Source organism: Ptychodera flava, chromosome 11 (assembly GCF_041260155.1).
Source record: "Ptychodera flava strain L36383 chromosome 11, AS_Pfla_20210202, whole genome shotgun sequence".
In the NCBI taxonomy this organism is placed as follows: domain Eukaryota; kingdom Metazoa; phylum Hemichordata; class Enteropneusta; family Ptychoderidae; genus Ptychodera; species Ptychodera flava.
Genome location: NC_091938.1, coordinates 13,936,847 through 13,960,937, shown reverse-complemented (window position 1 = coordinate 13,960,937; position 24,091 = coordinate 13,936,847). Strand labels below are relative to the sequence as shown.

Sequence of the window (24,091 nt, the reverse complement as noted above, 5' to 3'; positions counted from 1 at the left end):
ATAACATGTCCCATATGGTGCATTTCAACAAAGACTTGAAGATTTGAAGGTCCCTGAAGACAGAGATACTGTGAATATGATTTGTACAGACTTAAGCTGCTATAACATACCAAGCCGAATGGGTGAAAATACATATGGCTTTGGCTAAATACCGCTTTTTACTGACTTGGCTGATGGGGAAGTGATACTGTCTGGCAGGAAAAGGGTTAATGCAAAGGATTACTGGCTTATAGCACTACAAGTATATGGCTACAATTGAGTACATTGAAGAAGTTACTGTCATAGGAAACTTTGTAATGTAACTTATTAATTTTGTCCATGGTGTCATCTTGTCATCTTTGAAGGCACCAATGGTGACAAGTCTGCCATTTTATGAATTTTTCTGTGGAATTTTCAAAGTTACCTGTGGAAATAAACAACAAATAGGAATTTACCAAAAACAAGTAAACAGCCAACACACAAACTACGGGAACATAATTTACTTCTTAATTCTTTTTGACAGTGTACACTTATACAAACGTAATCCATTCCTATACACGCACTATCAAGAACAATATTATGATAATTTAATATGTGCAAAAAATCAGTGATGTTGATTGCAGTTTCAAGGCACCCAAAGCACAGTACACATCTGTGGACATTTAGTTTGAATAGTTTCAAGGCACCCATTGGATGAATGCCAGGGTTTGTCTTGCTCTGAGTACATGTATGTAGGTTCACAGGCTGTCTGCATATTCTTTGTTGCACTTTATTACCAGCCTTTCAAATAAGAAGAAATACTGTTTCGACTTTGTTGAATGTAGCCATGACAAAATCCATTTTGTGTCCTGCTAATAAAAATGTTAGAACTTTAACAATAAGGTTATTACGAAAAATACCACATGCGTTCAGACACAAGTATCATGTATTCATACTTTCCACAACACTGTGCCAATGTCCTGCAGTTTTTTTTTATCATTTTAATAATGATCTAATACTGATAATTTCTGTTTATAAATGGTGTTCTGATTTCAAATAAGATTCACTTTCAACATTTATGAGTTAGCAATCCTGTACAATTTTCTTGTATCACGGCAAAGCAACCCTCTATTGTAAGTTCTAAAATATTCTATCAATTTGAACAGAAAATATCAAAATTTACTTGCTAAATCAAATTTTAAATAGAAAGTTAGGCCAAAAAAAATTTGTTTCTGGTCCTTGACATTCAGCAAAAGTGATAAGGCAACATGGTTTTCTTTTTTTTCCTTTTTTTTCCTCTTGTCTGTATTCCTAACTATGCTGGTTTGGTACTATTAATGTAACAGTTATTGTCTTTTATCACTGGCTGCATAATACTTCCTTTTTCTTTTTAGCATTTTTGGACATGCAAACAGGGATATCAAGAGTAGCTGTACTGATGAGTATGTAACACCCCACACCAAAATAAAAAAGCCATGATGGGCAGGTTCTGAAATGCTGCTAGCGGGAGGTCAGACGTAGTCAAAACAACACCACTCAATCCGCACACCACATCATGTCTACCTTACAAGTTTGTTGAACACGTCTGTTTGGAACAGACGAATAGACGTGTTCCACAAACCTGTAAGTTCATTTCTGGTTTCTTATAGGAATTTACAGTATCGACCTTTCAATACATTGCATTGTTCAATTTCCCTACTCAACTTCATTGCTGTTTTCAGCTATTTCATTTTTTGTTTGTTCCTTTTTTACAGTAGTCACATTTCTACCATAGACTTTACATGCTACCAAAACATTTCTACAGTGCCTAATATATGCTAAATATCTGCGTATTTGTTATCGTATTCATTGACAAATTCAAACAAATGTAATGTTCGTTCCCTTTTTACCATAGTGTCTGTATTAAGCCTCTGATGAAGGTCGTCCGTGTACGTCCGAAACGTTGGGAAGCATAAACATCTATTGTATAGTAGCAGATGTGTCTTGTCAACTATCTTTCACACCTCATTTATCCATTATCTACAAGTACCTGCTGCAAATTTCACATATGGACTGTGGTTGGACTGACCCACTTGATATTCACCACTAAAATAAAATACTTCAACGAATTACAATCTCATTACAGTAATACAATTTTTAACCAGCACACAATCCATACACATCCCTTCAAAAATTTGTACATGCGAAAGGCGTTATAAACCTGACAGCATATGTCCTGGGCAGTTAGCAGGGTGTGCAGTGCATGGATATGTGTGGTACTGTTTAACATCTCGCTAGACAATGTTTCAACTTTTGCAGAGTTGATTTCTTTATGATCGACTCATGTTACCGCTTAGCTGTTAATTGCACCTGACAGTGTTGGCAACACCTCGATTTAGACAATATGTCTAGTTCATCTAATGCCAATGCTTCAAAGCAATTCACTGTAAGCACCTTTTCTTGATATCACATGAACTGTAGCAAAACTACCATTTGCACTTTCCTCTATTGTATTTATAGAACTTACTGTTTTGACTTCAGTGTAAGCTTCCAGTCCGTACTCTCCAAGTTCACGTCCACTTCCAGACATTTTGTATCCGCCAAACGGAGCCTGGGCGCCAAACACGTCATAGCAGTTGACCCTGCAAATTGAAATTGACCAATGCAAAGTTGAAAGCACTCCAATACTTTACATTCCTATGTCCCTGTAATAAGAGGTCTAACCATGGTTGAGTCAGGGCACCAAAAAAAAATATGACAGTATCAATCGTGTGCCAATTTGTATCCATCAAATAGAACCTGAGTACCAAATAAACCATAGCAGTTGACCTTCAAAAAGCTGAGGGATGAATAATTTTGTGTCCTTCTGTGGCTTATATTTATCACATGTACAGGACAAGTTTGTCAACTTTTGAACAAAGAGGGATTTACACTAGAGCTGTCGTCACAGCAACCAATCCCACTGCATCATGAGTTTCTGTAGTATTGGAACTTTTTATTCGCCGAGCAACCAAGGCTACTGAACATAAAATATGAAAGTATTTTTGCTCATGATTGCATGTCTGACACAAAAAAACTGGTGCATTTTGAACATGTAAGAAAACTACTTTTAAGCTAATAATGACAATACCGCATCTACCTTGCAAAATGGGCATTCTTATTTTCCTCTTAGTTGCTGACATATTTTGTCAATTTGCATACGGCATGATGTTGTACAGCTATCTTTCATAGTGCATTGATCGTAATACCATCACACAGTTAACTTACATAATGATATTAACATTTTAACATATATAGTACACACTAATAAAACATCGCGAACAATAAAACACTGTGGTTATGACAGCGTCTTTGTATATCAGAGAAACACTGTGGTGGTGGATTCCGAAGAGAGAACGTAATTTTTACCAGACAGTTCCGGCTCTGATGCCGTTTGCAATCATGATAGCCTTGTTGATATCTGTTGTGTGAACAGCAGCAGCCAGGCCGTAAGTTGTTGTGTTGGCACGCTGAATCACTTCATTTATGTCCTTGAATTTCATGATCTGCATCACTGGTCCAAAGATCTGGCAAGACAATGTAAACAAGAGGTCAAATGTCAAGATTGTAACGATTGTGATGATTGCTGGCCATGGAGAAAGAATAAGGCACCTGAAAGGCAGATTGAGAACCTTCTCAAAAATTCCACCATCTTCTGTTTGTTTAAAGCAAATGTGGCTCATTTTTGAAACTTTTCAAGGGGATATGAAGTTTTGATCACTTTCAAAAATGTTTCTGTCCACTGAGGAAACCATTTTAAATTTCTAAAATTTGAGATAATTTTTTTTCTCTCATCCATACATTGCACAACTTTTTTTGACTCATCAATTGACTATCATCCAATTGACATTATCCTTACATACAAAATCATTAAACACTTGAAGTCAACGGTTTCTGTCTACTCAAACAGTTTCGTAAGGCCAAAGTAAGTAAATTCTTTGTTTTGCGTCCGCGCGCGCCTAGGTTTTTGGAGATTTTTCGGAAAAAAAACACAAACTTTCCTTTCAAACTTTCGCCGTTGGTGGCGCTATTTTGTCGCAAAAACAAGTCGTGGCTTTTTAAGTTTGCGACGAAACACTCCTTTACGGCAGTCAGATTTCACGTGACGTAAAGCAGTACTCTCTACACATTTATCCCTGTCGATACTCTCAGCCTCACGCCGGGGCCTCACGTTCTCGCTGTCTGTTGTGGCTTTGCCTGTTGTGGTTTTGTCGTCACGAAATGGATGAAAGCAGGGAAACAATCGAAGTTAAAAAACAGGAAACCTTTGCACGGCAACTTGGAGGCATGGTCATTGCGAGCAATTGAGACTTGAACAGAGAGAGATTCAGTCGGCCGATTGCACTTGGGTACCACTACTCAGAGAGTATGGCCGTGGAGGTAGCAGAGACTACCTCCATGGTATGGCAGACGGAAAAATCGGAAAGCGCTGAGGCCTATCCTAGTTAATTGGTCTTCCGTTTGCCGAAAATTAGGTTAATTCGTCCAGTTTGACTTGAAACAAAAAATAAACCAGTGAAAGTTCAAACTTGTAGTAGGCGGTCGTAGCTGCTCTTGAAGGAGGTCACACTTTCTGCATTAATGACATCGGCTGGTAATTTATCCCAGGTGTTGCAACTCTTGCTGAAAAAAGTGCTTTCTTGTATTAAGTCGAACGGTTAGTTTATGAAGTTTGAGACAGTGTCCTCAAGTTCTCGAGTCGGCTGCTAACTCAAGTGAAAGGTTACAGTGGTCATGGCCTTTGATAACTAATTCTAGAGTTGAATCATGTCGCCGTGAACTCTTCTCTGTTCAAGTGTTATTAAACCAAGCTGTTTAAGTCTATTTTGATGATTGTAGTGTTGGAGTTTAGGTATTATTTGCCGTGCTAAGATTTTTATGTCCTTTTGTATCCATGGTGACCAATCTTGTACTGCATGTTCGAGCTGTGGTCTCACAAGTTGGTTGTAAAGATGAAGAATGACATTTTTTTTATTTGATCGACAATGATCGTTTGATGAGATCAACATTCTGTTTGCTTTTTTGCAAACTTAGGGACTGGTCAGTTTCTTCAGCCTGGGGGGGCCGGTGGATTCATGGGGGGGGGGGGGGCACCCTGTTTTTGACTTTGGTGATAGGGGGGGTCACCATGTTTTTGAAATGCCAATAGGGGGGGTCAGTATGTTTTTGAATTTTGACACAGGCTCATCATTGCCTAAAATGCTAGTGTCAGCCACAAAATTCATCATTCAGTTGTATTTTTCGGCGCGCCCTTTGGGCGCGTAACTTTAATAATCAGTCATATTTTTCAGCACGCCCAACTTTAACATATCAAGCATACATACATCAGAGATATCTGTATGTTCAATATTTTTCAGCGTGCTCTTCAAGCTCATTACTTTAATATATCATACATCTTTCAGCATGCCCTTCAGGTGCATGACTTTAATATACAAGGCATATATATCAGAGATATCAGGATGTTTCATATTTTTTGGCGCGCCCTTCGGGCGCCATACTTTCAGAGATATCTTGATGTTTGCTAAGTGAAAGTGTACCATTATGAAATCTGCATTTCATATGAAAGGATGACAAATTCCTGATACTTTTCTGTTCTCTCTGTGACAATTCAGTATGAGAAAGCAACATGCACAAATATTTCACAATATATATTTGATACAGTGACTTATTTTAGAGATAGAAAAATGACAAGATATCTTTCCTTCTCATTGATGCAATTATTTTCCTTTGTTTCATAGGTTTTCTGTAGAAAGATGCTTTTTTATGAACAAAATAACAGTTAAAAAAGGCAGTTTTTGTCATTATTAGCTGTGCTTTTATGGTTTCAATGTTACACAAGAAAAGGTCCTCTCAGACACTGTACACATCAGATTTGGCTAAAAAAGCTCTCTATGGCTCCTCAGTAGATTTAATTGGATGGTTGGCAAGTCTTAACACCCATCAAAGTTTTTGATTCACTGCTTTTTCCTCTTTGATATTAATGATTGACATCCATTTCTGTACAACAGTTCAGGACATCTGGTTAAGCAGAGAAAGTGTGAAATACATTCACAGCTCATTCAAAATACAGCTCATTCAAAATGTACTGTATTTAAACTTTAAGATTGACACTTTGAAATTCCTCTCTTACAACTGACATGTCAACAATTTCACTAAAACATAGAATGACTATTTAAAATATAAATATATGTAAAATGTAAAATATAACATATATATATATATATATATATATATATATATATATATATATATATATATATATATATATATATATATATTAATTTATGTCCATCTTTTGTTTTACCTTTGTCGCGCCCGGGGGGGGGGGGGGGGGGGGGTCACCCTGTTTTAGAAATTTGTAATAGGGGGGGGTCACCCTGTTTTCAAAATTTGGAATAGGGGGGGTCAGCCACTTTTTGACGTCGGCAAAAAATAATCCACCGGCCCCGCCAGGCCGAAGAAACTGACAGTCCCTTATCACATTTGCTTGAAGGGATAAGGTAGAATGAAGTAGATCGCCCAAGTTATTTTCTTCAGTTGTACGTCCCAGTGAAATATTGTTCATTGAGTATTTATTGAAGGGTTGTTGTTGCCGATATGCGTCCGCCAGTGTTCACTCATTTTTTGTAGCTTGTCCAAATCAGCTTGTAGAATTTCAGGATCACTACAATTTCGCAAGGGATGATATGTCTTGTTGTCAGCAATTTTTTGAGTTCAGAACTAATTTCACCGCCAGTATGATTGATGTAGATTAGAAAGAGTACTGGTCCAAGAACTGAACCCTTTGGGACACCACTTGTGACGTATTCTCCATTCAGATGATGCTCCATTTATGACTACTCGCTGTTTTGTATTTGTCAATCATGCTTTGACCCACTGTAGAATATTTCCATTTATGCAATGATACTTCATCTTTTCAATCAATCTGGGGTGTGGTACATTGAAAGTGCAAGGAATATAGATGTGAAGCTTCCACCTAAATTGGGGTCTTATGAGTCTGTGTGTGGAGACTGACAATTGCGAAATGCTTTCTTTTATTTGATGGAAAGGAAAGGTGCTGGTTTCACGGATGGTCTCGAGGAAGCTACAGGGAATACTTTTGTCATTATATCACCAATTTCTTCTTCTCTCTGATGCCCCATCTTTCTAAAATTGAATGCAGAGGCTACAAGTTACAATATCTGTTTGGTGTTTTTTTTCAAAACAGACACCTTTCAGCAAAACTATGACATTCCATCAGAGCATAGAAATTACAAGAAACTTGAAAGAAAGGTACAAGAACTTGAGGACAAAAGACCGCTACTGTATACTGTTATAGTGTACCCATTCCTCAAACTGTCCAGGTTTAAGTAATTTGATGTGGCTGTCAAGTTGCTGTGCAATGGTATTGACATGTGGACACTTTGAATGCCCAAGAAAGAAATCTAAAACTAATAAGAGAAAAGCAAACGTCAAAGAATGACTGTTTATTTTGATCCATTTGTTATGAAAATGCATACAGTGATCATACAGTGTGTCATACTGTGACAGGAGTGTTCATGTGGTTTGATAAAAATTGTCCAATAAAGGCAAACAGATTTTGTGTTAAATTTTCTGTGTGTGTTTTTTCGCCGCTTACCCGCGTACCTTTTAGGATTTTGAGTGGACGCAAAACAAAGAATTTACTTACTTTGGCCTAAGTTTTCTCATCCATACACAATATTCACAGGTTACCTTCAAACTAAATTTGATTGCATCAAACCGGTGAAGACTTGATAACATGCTTATGAAGAAATGTATGGAACATGCCAACTACTCCAGTACTGAACAGGGTGGTACAAATTTGCAATGATGTTTTGAGATAAATTATTACTCCCGTTTGAAAACCATCATTTTTTCTTTCTTACCTCTTCCTTGGCAATGCGCATATTGTCTTGTACATCAGCAAAGACAGTGGGCTCAATGAAGTACCCCTTATCACCATAGCGATTGCCACCAATCAACAACTTGGCTCCTTCCTTCTTGCCGCTGTCAATCAAGTGCAGGATCTTGTTCATTTGTTCTTCATCCACCTACAACACAAACCAACCAGCGTAATGATGTGAATTACAATTGAAATCAACTAAGTGGCAACAAAGGATGTAAAGTATGTGAGGTCCAATTCTTGTCTTTTTCATCTCCATTTCTGTGTTGATATGTCTGTATACCCAAATGAAAATTACGGAGATGAACCAAATTTAATCGTGAAAAGATTTAAGGGAGCTATCATTATTTATGGCTATTTTATATATATATATATATATATATATATATATATATATATATATATATATATATATATATATAATATACACACACACACACACACACACACACACACACACATATATATATATATATATATATATATATATATTATATATATATATATGTGTGTGTGTGTGTGTGTGTGTGTGTGTGTGTGTGTGTGTGTGTGTGCACAAATACCGGGTATGAATATACATATCTTTACTATTATTGTTGTATTAATTCGTAACTCGACTAAATGCTTCAGTACATATCAACAAAATTGAGTAGCCCCCCCCTTTCTTGTTCTCCACTTTTGAGCAACCCCCCTTGTAGCTTTCAATTTTTTGAGTGACCCCCCTCAGATTCCTCCGACCCCCAAGGCCATAAATAATGACGGCTCCCTAAGAAACAGCTCTGTCCACATTCTTGGTGAAAATCAATCTTTAGGGTGGTGTCTATGTGCCTTCAAAGTGAAAGACCTGAACTTTTGATCAAACTTTCCTAAAGCCAACTTTCAACCAATCATTCAAATTCATGAATAAAGATCAGGAATCACCATCTAATTTGGTTGTAGAGAAACATATTATTTCACATTTACTGACGAGTGAAATTTGAAGCAGCGGCCATCCTGTGTTGACTCCATATCGGAATATAAATTTAAGATAAAAAGTAAGATAGTGAAATCTTGATTCATATCAAGAGTTTTAAAATGTGCCTCTACAAATGGTAGACCAAGAGAGTATATAATTGCAAATATTTGAGTGTCCAAATATCTGTCCCCCAGTCACATTCTACCTTACAACAAGAAAAGCATGTAAACTTAAATTTATCGAAAAATAAGCAGAATACTTGGATGGCAGGCAGGCAAGAAAATAAAGCATGCAATGTAATTACATAGACATGCGGTCAGTTCGAATGTCTTGGTTTTTCTCTTACAATATTCTCAGTTATTTTCTCACGTTTCAGCCTGGCCAACCACAAACTTCTTAAAGAGCGCCCTCAGTGCCAGAGTTTAGCATCACCTTTTGACCACTCAAATCTCCACCATCGAACTCTGCGCAAACATTATACTTCAAAAACTTTCCCTGCTGGCTTTTGATCATAAAATATGCAGGTATTAGTTACTTGATCAAGTTCAAAGATTTACCTTGCGAGAAATTTATTTCAAAGTGCATGACTTTCACATCACTAAAAAGATTTTCAGCACAGCTTTATCAGACAAAAAACAAATGTGCTGCTGTCATTCTGTTAGGAGGATTATAAGCAAAGTTGCCACTAAAATGGTGATTAATAATTCAAGCTACTAAAAGGAAATGTTTGGACACATTTAAGGTAGTATGTGCCTCGAAAGTGAAAGACTTAAACTTTTGCTCAAACTTTCCATAAGGAATATCTTAACAATTCTCTTTCAAAACAAGAATAAAAATTGGGGGTAACCATGCAAATTTCAGAAGTAGAGAAACAAATAACCCAAGAGTTATGGATATGTAAATTCAAATGGCCATTATCCCTGTGTTAGCTCTATGGAGAAAAAAAAATTTTTGAATTTCGAAAAAATAAGGCGTTGAAAAGTTTTCTTTCACCGAGAGCTTCAAAATGAACCCCCACCAGTGATATAGCAGAAAAGTTTGAGAGTCTGAATATCTGTCCCTGAGGCACGGTCTTAGTACCTTAACCCTTTCCTTCCTATATTATAGAGAAACCCTGTATACCCTTATGGCCTGAGTTAAAATTAGCATATCAGACCTACTCACAATACAGCTATTATACCTGATGTTTTGGAAGTGTTAATGATTAAGTCATATATCATCATAACCAGTATTGAATTTTCTTTTGGTTTTACAACAATGTAACAAATTTTTGCAAATTGTAACATGCCTAATTTGCATAAATGTATCAAAGTTCAAACTTGAGCACTATATACAATGAAGGTATAGGGTCTTTCTTTATACCGCCATGTATATACACATTAAAATTTCTGTCGTCATCTTGCATGTTGTCTTTTTATCTGTCTGTCACCAAAAAAACTCACTTTCACAAAAATATTAGCAATTTGATGCCTAGCTGCACACTGTCCAATTCCAACATTTTTAAAGTTTACGTACAAAACTGTTGCGCAAGCAAAAGAAAACAACTAGGTGCTAAGTATGAATATTCAGTTACAGGTGATATGTATATCATTAGAAAGGCCAGGAAATTCCCTTTCCAATGATCATTACATTATACCCCCTATAAGAGGAATTGAGTATTCTAATTGGGTTGAAAGTTTATCTACACATATATGTGCAGTTCGCCCATGAGGGCGCCCTCTATTTCCTACACATTTATTTGCAGTTAGGAAGGAAAGGGTTAAAACTGATTATGTATTGTTTCTAAATGTCATCTCACCTGGGGCCCTTGCTCATTGCTGTCATCAAAAGGATTGCCGATAGTACGCTTTTTGGCTCTTTCAACACTTCTCTCGACAAATTCGTCATACACACTCTCGTGTACAAATGTTCGTGACCCGGCGCAGCAACACTGACCCTGATTGAAGAAGAGCGCAAAGTGACTCTCTTCCACGGCATCGTGCACTGCAACGAGATGAAAAATTGACTAATTTTAATTGATTCAATTGAACTTAATGAAAAATTAACATACCTTTTGACCTAAGTCCTGCCAAAGCAGTGGAAATGACATTGATTTTCAGAACGCCAAGAAGCTTGCAACAAAGGGTCCTGATCCTGCTAAGTCAAGTGAAATTCAGTAATGTCTCCACAGCCAGTCAATTCCAGAGCACAAAAATGTTACAATCTTATAGAGTATAATGTCACATTCTTGTACAGTGTACAAGACTATAGTAGACACACATAAAATAGGTTTTGGCTGCAGTACTAATGCTTACAAGTGACTTGGCTGGATGTATGAGGACTGGCCTGGCAGACAAAGGATTTTATAAAGTTGATAACATTCAAGCTATACACTGTAGCCTGTTTGATAAACTTTTTTTTCTGTGTCAGCAGTGTACAAAAAGGATTTCCCATTCATCAATTGACAACTTACCAACAAAAATGCATGATGTTCATGATGCTCAGAAGTAGCAACAACTTTCTTACTGAGTAATCAATTTTTTACTGCATTGTTTCACGTCTGTCACAACTTAGTCTGGTTAAAGTTGGGAAAGGTGACAGACTGAAAGCAATCTGCAGAAATACATGTAATCTTAAATTTTCTGAAAATAGCTAAACCACACCCCGGCCAGTTACACACATTCAAGATGAAACAATCGACACAGTAAAAAGTACAGATTTTTTTGTTGACACTAGTTATGAATATATTCAATGAAATGGTTGAAATTGCAGGGCTCGAACTTAACGGTTACCCGTTTTCCGAAGGCGAGTAAAACCTGACATCAAGCAAGTAAAACTAAATTGCACTTTCCTATTCGGGCAAGTGACAGACTTTGACCATAATCACATGTTTTGCAAATAAAAGACGAAAGAAATTTTGTTAAACAATGCTAGCTGCTATTGACTTTCAAGTCACGGAAGCAGGGATTACACTGACCAGCCCACAGGTCCAGTAGGCATAATTTGTGATGATTTTTTCCTATTATTGTCATAAAAAATAATTATGAATATTAATAAATTATTAATATGAATGTTACAGAATATTAAAACATTTTTACACACAATGTCGTCTACTTTGTGTAAATGCTGTCTGGAAACTCCATTGTTGTGATAATTATGATTATTAGGGGCCTAATAAATTATGATTATGATTAATAAAGTCATATTTTACACATTGTAATGTGCTTATGTGAACAACCCTCTGGAAACCCTTATATAGTTTCACAATCTATGCCAAAATATACAAGTGACACCATTGCCCAGGTTCAGTCTACGGCGAGAGTTACCGTTGCCCAGGTTCAGTCTACGGCGAGAGTTACTACACAGTGTATATAATGAGAAGGTAGCCAGCTCCACTCGACAGTAAACTGACATACCCATGAATTACCTCTGTTTTCTTCACTTCTGCATGTTCATTCTCAAAATTTCTCCCGGTGTTGGCAAGTCCATAAATCAGCCATCAAATCTACCCAGTTTTGGCCACTTAGACGGAAAATTTGTGAAGTTTGAGGCTGCGAGAAGGTATATATCGCCAATGAAATGATGCAACCTTACCAGAATCGACAGCATCCGGGATCTTTTAGGGCCGTTTGCGAAATTTGAATGTAGCCGCCAAGCGGGGCCGAGGGCGGAGCCATGATTTAACGTTATTAGATATGCTGACATAATTGAACGTACGGCCAATGAACGCTTGTGACCTTTTTTACACATGAAAGTTACACTTACAGACTTACACTGTACGATTACTTCATGGTCTGTCTAAGGATGGAGGTGCCTCAAGACAACGGTCCAAGCTATGTATGTGTGATTACAAACAGATGACGGGTTGCAGATGCGTTTGTTTATGATAGATACTCGGTTGACATTGTGAAAATATGTCAAGTTCAGCGACTTGGCGAGGAGACCTTAAAACAGCGTACGTACGTACAAACACGCAGTCACCTTCCAATTGAACTTGTGATTTTCAGAGCTTTACGATGAAAATACAGGCAGCGTTGACTGTTGTCTATTTTGCTGCCCAACAAAATATAAAAAACGCAGTCACGGACGTGTTTTACAGACAAAGCACAGACAATGTACCTTGAAATCGATATCTTTTTATAAAAAGGCGTACGCGTGCTGGCGTTACGAGGACCTGTTACTTTTTTATGAATATGTTAGACAAATATATCCATGTCTTGCAAAAAATACTGAGAAAAGGTGAAATTTTAATAATATTATCAATAGTTTTATTACAGAGCTTCCGTTAACGCAAAATCCTGCGTATTTCAAGCATGTTATTACTTTGAAGTACGCAAAGTAAAATGACGTCTGCGAAATCCGATACGCATCCCTTCAATGTGAAGTTTATCCAGGACTTAAAATAAATTGTTTGCTGATAAAAATGTTTATAATTTAGCAATATTTTGTCCTACATCCTGTCAATCACGTTTTCCTTCAAGTCTGTACCAATAAAAATGTAACAAGTTCAATAGAGTTCGTCGTTATTGCGGCAAAAAATGTTTTTTTTCCCGCTGCGCCCAATGCATACTTGTAAACCATGAAGATCTCCTAGTCGAATATCAAGTTTAAGTTAATGCTACGCAGACTTTAACAATAGTTTTATGCCGGTCTGCAAACTTATTCCAGAATATTGCAAAATTGGCCATAATTGCAGCCGTGATTCCAGTCTCATCTGTCCCGTGTGAGCGCGTGGGTTCAGTACCCAAAACAGGATTACAAAATCGAAACGTAGCTGTCTAAGTGACTATGCCTGATCTAAATGATCTGATGGTGATAACCATGGAAGGCCCGAGACTAAGTGAATTTGACTTCAGAGCAGCGATGATAGGTCAAGCAGCGAAGGCAATAGAGGGAAGTTGTAGTCTAAATAATTAGTAAGAAATGAAAATCGTCGACAGAAATAGAACAAATTGTGAAACTAATATCAAAGAAAAAACATTGTCACTGATGTTGTTTATTGAACACTTTATTCATTGACGTTTGAACCGGTTTTCGATATCGCGTAGACAGCTGTTATAGGTACTTACATGTAGTCATGTTGTACGCATTTTTTGTACATTTTACGCAAATAGAAAAACAATTTGCGAACAGCCTTACGCAGATTGGAAATCCTAACCGAAGCTCTGCAGTTTTATCACACTCAGAAACTGAAGCGAGGACTTTCTGTCTTCGGGAAAAACAATTGACGCTACACACGGATGCAGCTGGGTCTATGGAAAAAAACACTAAAATTTGAAACGAGAACGGGCAAGAAAATGTCAGCACGTTTGTAAGCCTGGAAGTGTTAGTCGTGTTCCTTGCTATTCAAGGTATTTGTGGGTACGATGTGCACATGGCGGAGGTTCTTCGGAATAGGTGGATACCGTGGAAACCTAGCTGTGATATCGCAGCGGCGAACGCGTTCAAATCAAAGGTCACCGCCACGGTCAAATATCACAGCTAGTGGAAACATTTTAATTGCTACGGATTAGTCGCTGATGTGTTTGGCGGAGGAGGGGCAGAGAAGTTGGTCACAATTGATGACGGTGTGCTCACTGTCGTCGGAATTTCATCTGGACGTTTGTATGCACATACGTGATGACGGTGTCATCAAATAATATGGATAAGGTGTATATAATGCTGGCAAACACGATTGCAGTAATCTATATTGAGCTGCCTACTGCGGTATTTGACGTTTGTTCAGTTGATGCTGTCCCCGTTTCGCTGAAGCTACCACCTCCATTGATCGTATACCCAGTAAGCTACTTGGAGCAACCTTACAACTGCTATAAAGTTCGAAAAATACATCGTCCAACTAGAGAAATGAAACTCATTCCACGTTCTGATGTTGATCAGACACATGTACATTCGGGTCAACTGATGAGAGGTCTAATCAAAGGTCACGAGCGTTCATAGGCCGTACGATCAATTATGTCAGCATATCTAATAACGTTAAATCATGGCTCCGCCCTCGGCCCCGCTTGGCGGCTACATTCAAATTTCGCAAACGGCCTAAAAGATCCCGGATGCTGTCGATTCCGGTAAGGCTGCATCATTTCATTGGCGATATATACCTTCTCGCAGCCTCAAACTTCACAAATTTTCCGTCTATAAAGTGGCCAAAACTGGGTAGATTTGATGGCTGATTTATAGACTTGCGAACACCGGGAGAAATTTTGAGAATCAACATGCAGAAGTGAAGAAAACAAAGGTAATTCATGGGTATGTCAGTTTACTGTCGAGTGGAGCTGGCTACCTTCTCATTATATACACTGTGTAGTAACTCTCGCCGTAGACTGAACCTGGGCAACGGTAACTCTCGCCGTAGACTGAACCTGGGCAATGGTGTCACTTGTATATTTGGCATAGATTGTGAAACTATATAAGGGTTTCCAGAGGGTTGTTCACATAAGCACATGACAATGTGTAAAATATGACTTTATTAATCATAATCATAATTTATTAATAATCATAATTATCACAACAATGGAGTTTCCAGACAGCATTTACACAAAGTAGACGACATTGTGTGTAAAAAAGTTTAAATATTCTGTAACATTCATATTAATAATTTATTAATATTCATAATTATTTTTTATGATAATAATAGGAAAAAATCATCACAAATTATGCCTACTGGACCTGTGACCAGCTCACAACTAATCTGTGAGACGTCAACATTCAGAGATTCACAGTGATATCCAGCTGTTGTCTCTCCTCCCTCGGAAATCTAACCCCATTAATGTAAAACTTACACTTGTCACAACTGACTCCAAAGACACTCAATATGCTGATGCCAATTTATTGATAGGCCTGCCCTTCACCTCTATGACCCCAGACCTGCACTGGAACATTGGTCGGCGAGTGGACAGAGATCACAAACACCAACACTTACATGTACGGATTGTGACAATTGACATGAACATTGATACAAACAAAACAAAAATACCGCAATTATACGGTGTCGCTCAAATTTGATCAGAATTGGTATATACCAGTATGGCCGGGTTACCAATGATCAACAATAAATGTTGTTTCTATCTGTTCAGTGGAGGAAAATTCTACGTTGATGTTATGGCAATGATTTCTGCACAGTACAACCAGAAAAACAACAAGAAATATTTAAACCAGAAAAACAAGAATGACAAAAGTAATTAAGGTCTAACTTTAGGTACTGGAGGTCAACTTTAGCAACATGCATAGCAGAAATAAGCCCCTCTTAGTTTAGTATAAACGGTCTTCCCCATCTACTGTCTATGGTTGCAGCTGGTCTGTTAATATGTAACAGTTCATAAACAATGACAGGAAATGAGTCAAGATCAGTGGAGTTTGCCTGTTTCTCACTGCCATGCCTCCTGCACATTTGCAGGATTTCACTTTTTCTTACCTCATTTGCACATTTTTGACACTGATGTGTTCATTTGAACAAATTCACATCTCAACCCCTGCATCTACCTGTACATCAAATACTGAGATGGTAGCGCTTTGGCGGTATGGGAGCCTTTGTGTGTGACGGACATCCATCCGCACATACCCGCAAATATACAGACATACAGACATGCAAATCAGATGCAAATGACTGATTCAGCTTATACGATAACCTCACATTGGTACACCAAATGTGAGCTAAAAAATGTAAACAGACAAAAAATTGGGGCAGGCAGGTTTACTCATTGGTCAAGTAAACTTTCTGGATACTAAGTACGGCAAGTATGTAAAAAAAGTTCAGAAGAGTTGTGTCATGGCAGGTGACTTCATATGTTTTGAGACAAAATGATATTTTCAAACTCACTGTCCGCATCACTGAAGATGATGTTCGGACTTTTTCCTCCCAATTCTAAGGTGACCTTCTTCAAATTGCTTTTCCCGGCTGCTTGCTGGATGATGTGTCCAACCTAAAATTTCACCAAACATCACTGAAAGTTAAAATTCTTTTTATGTAAGTTAGTCATCTTTCTGAGACATAAGTTTTCACTTTCCAACTCACTCAGATGTAAACATACTGCAAGCTTGTTGCTGGCTGGCTGCACTGCATGTCATTGGAATGCTAAACTGTGTACCCTTTCAACCCCATTTCCCTGTCTAGAGGTCTAAGTTTACCATAGAAAACAATTACATTGGTTCAAACCATTATGGTGAAGGGGTAAAATATATTGTAAAAAAACTGTGGAAAATGTTGACAAGAAACAATCTTCTTTGTGAACTATATAAGGATGTCTCATTCTGTCATACCACTGGCAATATGTTCAGTTTTAGCTGGGCAGATGACAAATTGATCCACTTTGACCTCATTGTGGTACGCTTGTACTATCATGGTTTTTTCCATTTATTTGAGAGGATGCATGTTCTGTGAGCTCTACCCCTTTTCTAATTCCTATAAATGACAATATATCAACCTTTTTGAAAATGTTTTGACCAATATCACCTGCATCACTCATAACTTGACAGACAGAGTTTTGATACACATTATGTATTCTAGACAGCAAGTGATCAGATACCAGACTATATCCATTATGATCAATCATTGTGGTGTCTTCTGACAGTACATGGCAACTATAAGTGTTTCACACTGGCAATGAATCAACGCAGCGCTGTTTGGCAAGACTGAAGTATACAATGAACAGTAAGGCAAAACAAACCCCTGTTTCTGGTCCTTGGCATTCAGCAACAGTGATGCGGTGACATGGTTTTCTTTTTTTTCTTTCTTTTCCTTTCTTTTTTTTTTTATTCCTAACTATGCTGACTTGGCACTATTGATGCAACAGTTATTGTCTTTTATCACTGGCTGCATAATACTTCCGTTTTCTTTTGAACATTTTTGGACATGCAAACAGGGATATCAAGGATAGCTGTACCGATGAGTATGTAACCCCTTAAAAAAAGACATATGACATGCAGGTTCCGAAATGATGCGCGCAGTGACAAGAAATTATTTTTTGGGGGCCTTATAAAGATAAACCAGGGTCCATACACTCAAAGTAGCATCAAGTTCAAAGACAATGAGGATGTTTTCAGCAATTTTCAAGGTCCAAATGCTATTTTCCAGATATCATGTTTATAATTTATGATTTTATATATCATTAAAAACATCATGTTTACAATATAGTTGAAGTCCGAAATGTTTGTGACAGATAGAGCAAGTGATTACAAGTTAAACATTTTGTGACATAATTACCTCCGTAGAACCAGTGAATGCAACTTTCTCCACATCCATGTGTTCAGCGATGGCGGCACCAGCTGTGGGGCCATATCCCGGAATAATATTGACGACACCAGGTGGGAAACCAGCCTGAAATCAGCAAAGAAATTCATGAGGCAGGCTTTAACTAGACATTAAAAACTATCTACTGTTGATTGACCAATCAGAGTGCTCAATTCAGGGTGTTTTATTTACTCATAAAGCCTTGGTCACCAAATTCCAGAAACGAATGACAGCGCCGTAGTAAAGTACTGTCCAATCAAAAGTGAACATGTCATATTCTGTAGACATCTGATACGTTTTAATATTCAAATTTGGTAACACAGCGGAAACCAGCTGCAACACAAAATCTGCTGTGCCCTAGGGCATTTATATAATGTGCCCTAGGGCATTTATAGGATGTTCCATTAAATTGGAAGGCTATTTCACAAATAAAAGTTTTAATTCATATCCTAAACATGTTACATTGACAAAGGGGACGGTTGACGTAAACACATTGAAAACGAAAATATATCAGTTAGGGGCGATAGTTTTTAAGTCGGATAAAACCCTCGTACTCGGGCTCTTCTGGTATATAAAGTCCAACCCTACGATAAAATGTCTCGGCCTGCGGCCTCGACATTTTATCGTTGGGTTGGACTTTATATACCAGAAGAGCCTCGTACTCGGGCTTTATCCTATACTTAGAATTAGAATAACTTTATTGTCCAAAAATAGGAAAATCGTCTTTCTTTCACTCGCAGTAAAATACATACAATAAAATGAAATACAAAAGAATGGCACACAAAGAAACACAATTACAAAGATACTGCTGATCAACAGCACATGAAAGTGATTTGATCAAAAAAGTGGTTAAAACTACAAATTGAGTTCAACTCATTCTGTATTATTTAAAATAGATATTGCTGATGGTATGAAAGAATGTTTGTAAAAATTTCTCCTAGATACTGTTATAGCAATTACGTAAAAATGAACAAGTTTAAAATGTCAAAATCGTTGTGGTTCCAATGCCCAGTGACACACACATCAGAGTGTGATACATGTCAAAATACTGGTACTCCTATGGATCATACATGTACATGTACACAGAAGTATACTGTATGTCCAAGGATGGATAATTACACCTTTGGAAGGAAATTGGTCAGAATGAGCATTTTGGCTACACAGATCAATTGTTGTTCTTCATTTGGCTAGCTTGTTCAAAACACAAATTATCCCTATATACAGAGATTGTCCTTGTATTTTATGTTCATCCAATCTGATAACAAGAAAAGTGCTCATAATTTGACTTTTTACAAAGATTTTGCTGAAGTGATGGGCTCAGGTCATCCAATGATTTGTGTTATATGACTAGAATTGAACCAGTGAAATTATTATCTATCAATCAAATCTAAATCTTCTTATCATAACTTGTTGTTGTGTCAATAATATTTGCAAAAAGGGCTGCCTGAGACTCGTCGTAATGCCTCTTCGCTTTGCAAACAGAAAGGTGGCATCAAACACACACAGCTCAATTAAAATTGTCTCATTCATTGGCTGTATGCTCTGTGCTTTTATATGAGCAAACACCAAAGACAGAGGAGTTACATGACTTGTAATTAAAAGTTTTAACTGACAATTACCTCTTTTATCAAATTGCCACATAGAGAGCTGAAAGAGGTGTCTGTTCTGCCGGTTTCATAACAATGGTGTTACCAGTTGCCAGGGCTGGTCCAACTTCCAACACTGCATCAACAACGGAAAATTCCACTGTGGGAATACATGCAAAGAAAGGAGAACAGAAAAGATCATTTGGTGAAAAGGGAGAAATAGTTTAAATATCAATAAGCTAAGAGAAATGGAAGGTAACCTATGTTGTATTGGTTTGTACATACAAATAACCTACCATGCAAATCTACCTGGCAAGGAATTAAGCACAAAAGTCATTTGACCATATTGAAACCTCTGATAATGGTGATTGGACAACTTAAACGTAACAAGTTACAATGTTTTCATGACATTCCATGACAAACCATGAGTTCTAATCAAACATTCACACTCGCATCCATCCATGCTAGCACATGTCCCATCAATAAACTACGAGAAATGAAAGATAACCTATGTTTTATTGGTTTGTGCATGCCATTGAACCTACATGCAAATCTACCTGGCAAGGAATCAAGCGCGAAAAGTCATTTGACCATATTACAAACCACTAGCTGATAATGGTGATTAGACAACTTAAACATGACAAGTTACAATGTTTTCATGACATTCCATGACAAAACATGAGTTCTAATAAAGCATTCACACTCACATCCATACATCCTAGCACATGCCCCGTGTACCGGCCCGGTATACACAAATTTACAAAGCATGTACAATTACATGCCTTCAACAATTGTGAAAATCTGTAATGCTTTGAACTCAAAATATTCTTCCCTCTCAAATATCATACCCTGTGTTCGAACTGTATCAAATATGGATGCAAAACTTACCGGTATAATTTGCCCACACACACCTACAGGTTCATGACGGGTGTAGCAAAAATAGTCCCCATCTGGAAATGGATGAAAAGTTATGATACAATTGTTTATGTAAGAAGTACAAGTACACATGCTACAACAGAAATCACTGCATCTTTCAGGAACATTTTAAAGTTAACTTGAAATTCCCACTGTCGGTTGCTTAGGAACAGGATGAGACTCATAGCCAGATTTCATGAGTAATCACAATCCATATTACAGATGTTAAATCTAAAACTATCACTTCTGGAATTAGAATATTTCATGTTTCGAGTTAAAACTAAGAAGTCACAAATAATCAAAATTTAATTATGATCCGTACCAATTGGAATTGTTTTGCCATGAATCTTATCAGTCCAACCAGCGTAATACCTGTAAAGAAAACAAACAATTATTAAAAGAAGAACATATGCGTCCCAATCTTGTCTTTTTGCTGTTGTACATACGATACAAACCATAGACTTAACAAAACCATAAAGGTTTGTAGTTACCGAGGTTTTCGACAGGTCCTCGTACACTCGAATATCAAAGGACCTAGCTTCCATAAGATCAAATAGATTTATCATCTCGTATATGAAAATCAATGGCATGAATATAGGAACATTTATTCTTAAAATACTAAAGATTACATTAAGCTATTGATAACTATTCTGAACTTGTGCTTGTTTTGAACTTGAATGTCTTGTATCGTTGGTGATGTCATGAGCAAAAACGAGATTTACACAAAATTCAACTTTGTGAAAAAAGGTATTGATTTCATTCTCTACCTTCAAATGATGGCACATTTCATCTTACCTCAAACATTTAATTGACAGGCCTAGATCAGCATCATGGGCAATATGGAATGGTTTGCCGTTATCGAGTGTTTCCAGACTCTGAAATAACGATAAAACAATATTGTTTTTCCTCTGCCAAAGTCTGAAGTGCTCTTTGTGTTTATATTCCTGTAAAAAGTATCACATGAAATCTAAACGAATTTCTACTAAATATTTATGTTTCATAACCACACAGTTTGAGCAAACAAAAGAGCAAGTGTATAAAGTACAGATGACATATGACAGAGATGCCTTTAGCCACTTCTGGACAATATGCAGAACATCACTGGTGTAATTGTCTTTGAAATTTGTGCTATGAAAGTAAAAATTCCATGTTTTTGACCAAAAATGACAACAATGGCTCCAAAAGTACAAAATTGTAGATTTCATCATAATTTGAATATATCATATTTTCATCATCCCTATGAACCTATGCACTAAATATCAAAGCTATCATATGAGCGGTGTTGGTGAAAAAAAGTTTTGACCAAATGATAAACATGACCTACATCCCAAATATGAATTTGTGAAGAAGATTTTTTAAGATTTTTTGACCAAAAATGACAAAAAATTACTTTGAAAATACAAATTTGCATATTTCATCATGATTTGAACAAATCTGATTAAGATCATCCCTGGGACCTGTACTCAAAATATTAAAGAAATCGGACTAGCTGTTTTAAAGAAGCTTCAATGTAAAAAGTTGACAGATACTGAATGCTAGAAGTGGAACTCTGGACGATGGACGGCAGACGCTGAACGCCACCACACATCAACCTATCATACATGTGCAAGCTCCGCATCGCAGACAGCGGAGATAAAAATAGCAAGAGCTTCAAATGTCATTGTATTTATATGGCATCACAGTGTTATTTGTGATGTACATGTACATGTACCCATGGCAAAAACTTGATCCTGCATCACCAGTGCAAGTAGTATGTCTTTCTTTTCACTTGAATTTGCATTGACTAATATATCACAGTATGCTTCAATGTGGATATATGTATTTGTTATATCTAATATTCAGTCCGTTTTTAGAGCAATTTCCAATCACACATTTATTACATTGATTTACCAGTACTTTGCTCTTGGTGTCAAAGAATAAATTTGGTTATTGTTCCTAATTAATAATTCCACTGGCATTTGCCTCCAACAAAGGCTTCTCTGTAAATTATATTTATTTCATATTATTTGTTGCCATTAGCAAATTCTTCAGGCAAGCACACTCACAGATCTCTGCACACTAATGCACAACTTCATGGCTCAACAGTTGGTGTACATATCAAACACTTACAGCAAGATAATCTCTGTCTCTTTCAATAAGATCTGCTAGCTTATTGAGTAAGACTCCACGATCCGAAGCATCCATGGTTCTCCAGGCTGATCCTAACTGGAATGCCTCTTGAGCCGCAACAACTGCCTTGTCCACATCAGCCTGTTAAAAATAATCAAGTATAAAAAAGCAAAACAACTCTCAATGTACATGTTATTTGTATTTGGCCTTTGGCAAAGGTTACACGCGCGTTTTTTGTAACAAAATATAATTTACGATGAAATACATTGTAACCTTTATTTCCTTTTGAAAATAACATAATTTTAGTGTTTCACTTTCTGATGTTTCTTGTATATGTTTGACTTAATTGTCTCCCACTTACACAGAAACTTTCAATGGGGGTGATTAAGCATTTGTGTTATGCATAAAACAACACAATCAAATGGTTTTCCAGATTTTATATAACCCTGTGAGGATCAAGTTCATTGCAATTTAGTAGAGCACTATTCCAATGCTTTAATCCTTTGACTGAGCTGACATGTCCCAAACAATGTAAATTATACTGCGATGCACTTGACCTTGGAACATCAGTACAAATGCACGATCATTTCCATTTGTCTTGCTTTAGGACAATTTCTTTGCTAGACCTGGTAGAAATTGTGTCACAGTTGTAGCATGGGTTATCTGTTATCGGTGTTTTTTTTCTGTTTATTTTTTAATATACATAGAGTAAAGTTTGTATTACTTGACACTGTGTGAGAAAAGCCTTTGGTTGAACAGTTTGTCGACTTTAAATAAAGGCAATTAAACTAACAATCATACTAATACATGACTTTGATGTGGATTGATGTTTCTGCTGATTTTGAACAACTTGACCATATGAGTTACCGTTAATCGGTGTATAATTTAGGACAGTATATGCTTGTAGATGTACACCAAGTCATTGCTATCAAAGTTCCCGCCAATCAGCGAAAGCTACCCACATTAAGGAATTAAAATCATAGTTTTGGAACCATAGACACCAACTAACTTGGCTACCAATGTCAAGGCAAACAATTAAACTACAGTACAAACCCTGACTTCAAAGCCCTAGGGCCAAGCATCCATTTAAAATCTCTCATGAATTAGAGAGGCGGAGAATGCTGATGTCAAAGAAAGTTTAAAGGTGAAAGCATTAGTGAAACTGCAAGATGCGGCATAAATTATCACATTTATGGTTGTTCAAATCATTTCACTTGTAGACAAACCTGGTAAGGCCAAAAAAATATACTGTGCTGTTCTGATAACATGGCTTTCAAAAATACGGTAGGTGGGTTGGCAGGGATTTTTTCCCAAAATATTTTTATTTTAAATATGCATTTTTCAGGGGTTCAGGGCAGTCAAACACTGGCTATAACATTTCTAGAAAATTGTATCATACATATAAAAGGAAAAAAAAAACATAAAAGACATCCTCATTCAAGCAA

At 37.0% G+C, this 24,091-nt stretch overlaps 2 protein-coding genes across 2 annotated transcripts in view; both read right to left on the bottom strand.

Moving 5' to 3' along the window:
- Positions 1-24,091, bottom strand: part of LOC139143560 (aldehyde dehydrogenase, mitochondrial-like) — an 80,275-nt gene that overhangs the window by 49,688 nt on the left and 6,496 nt on the right. The gene's annotated exons all lie outside the window — the stretch shown is intronic.
- Positions 318-22,783, bottom strand: LOC139143563 (aldehyde dehydrogenase, mitochondrial-like). Its single transcript, XM_070713997.1, is given in 14 exon segments — positions 318-403; positions 2,465-2,579; positions 3,346-3,503; positions 7,863-8,027; positions 10,633-10,817; positions 16,627-16,729; positions 18,010-18,123; positions 19,656-19,675; positions 19,678-19,746; positions 19,749-19,782; positions 20,511-20,572; positions 20,860-20,909; positions 21,333-21,412; positions 22,647-22,783. Coding segments are annotated over 14 exon segments (1,263 nt in total). The 5' UTR covers positions 22,722-22,783; the 3' UTR covers positions 318-370.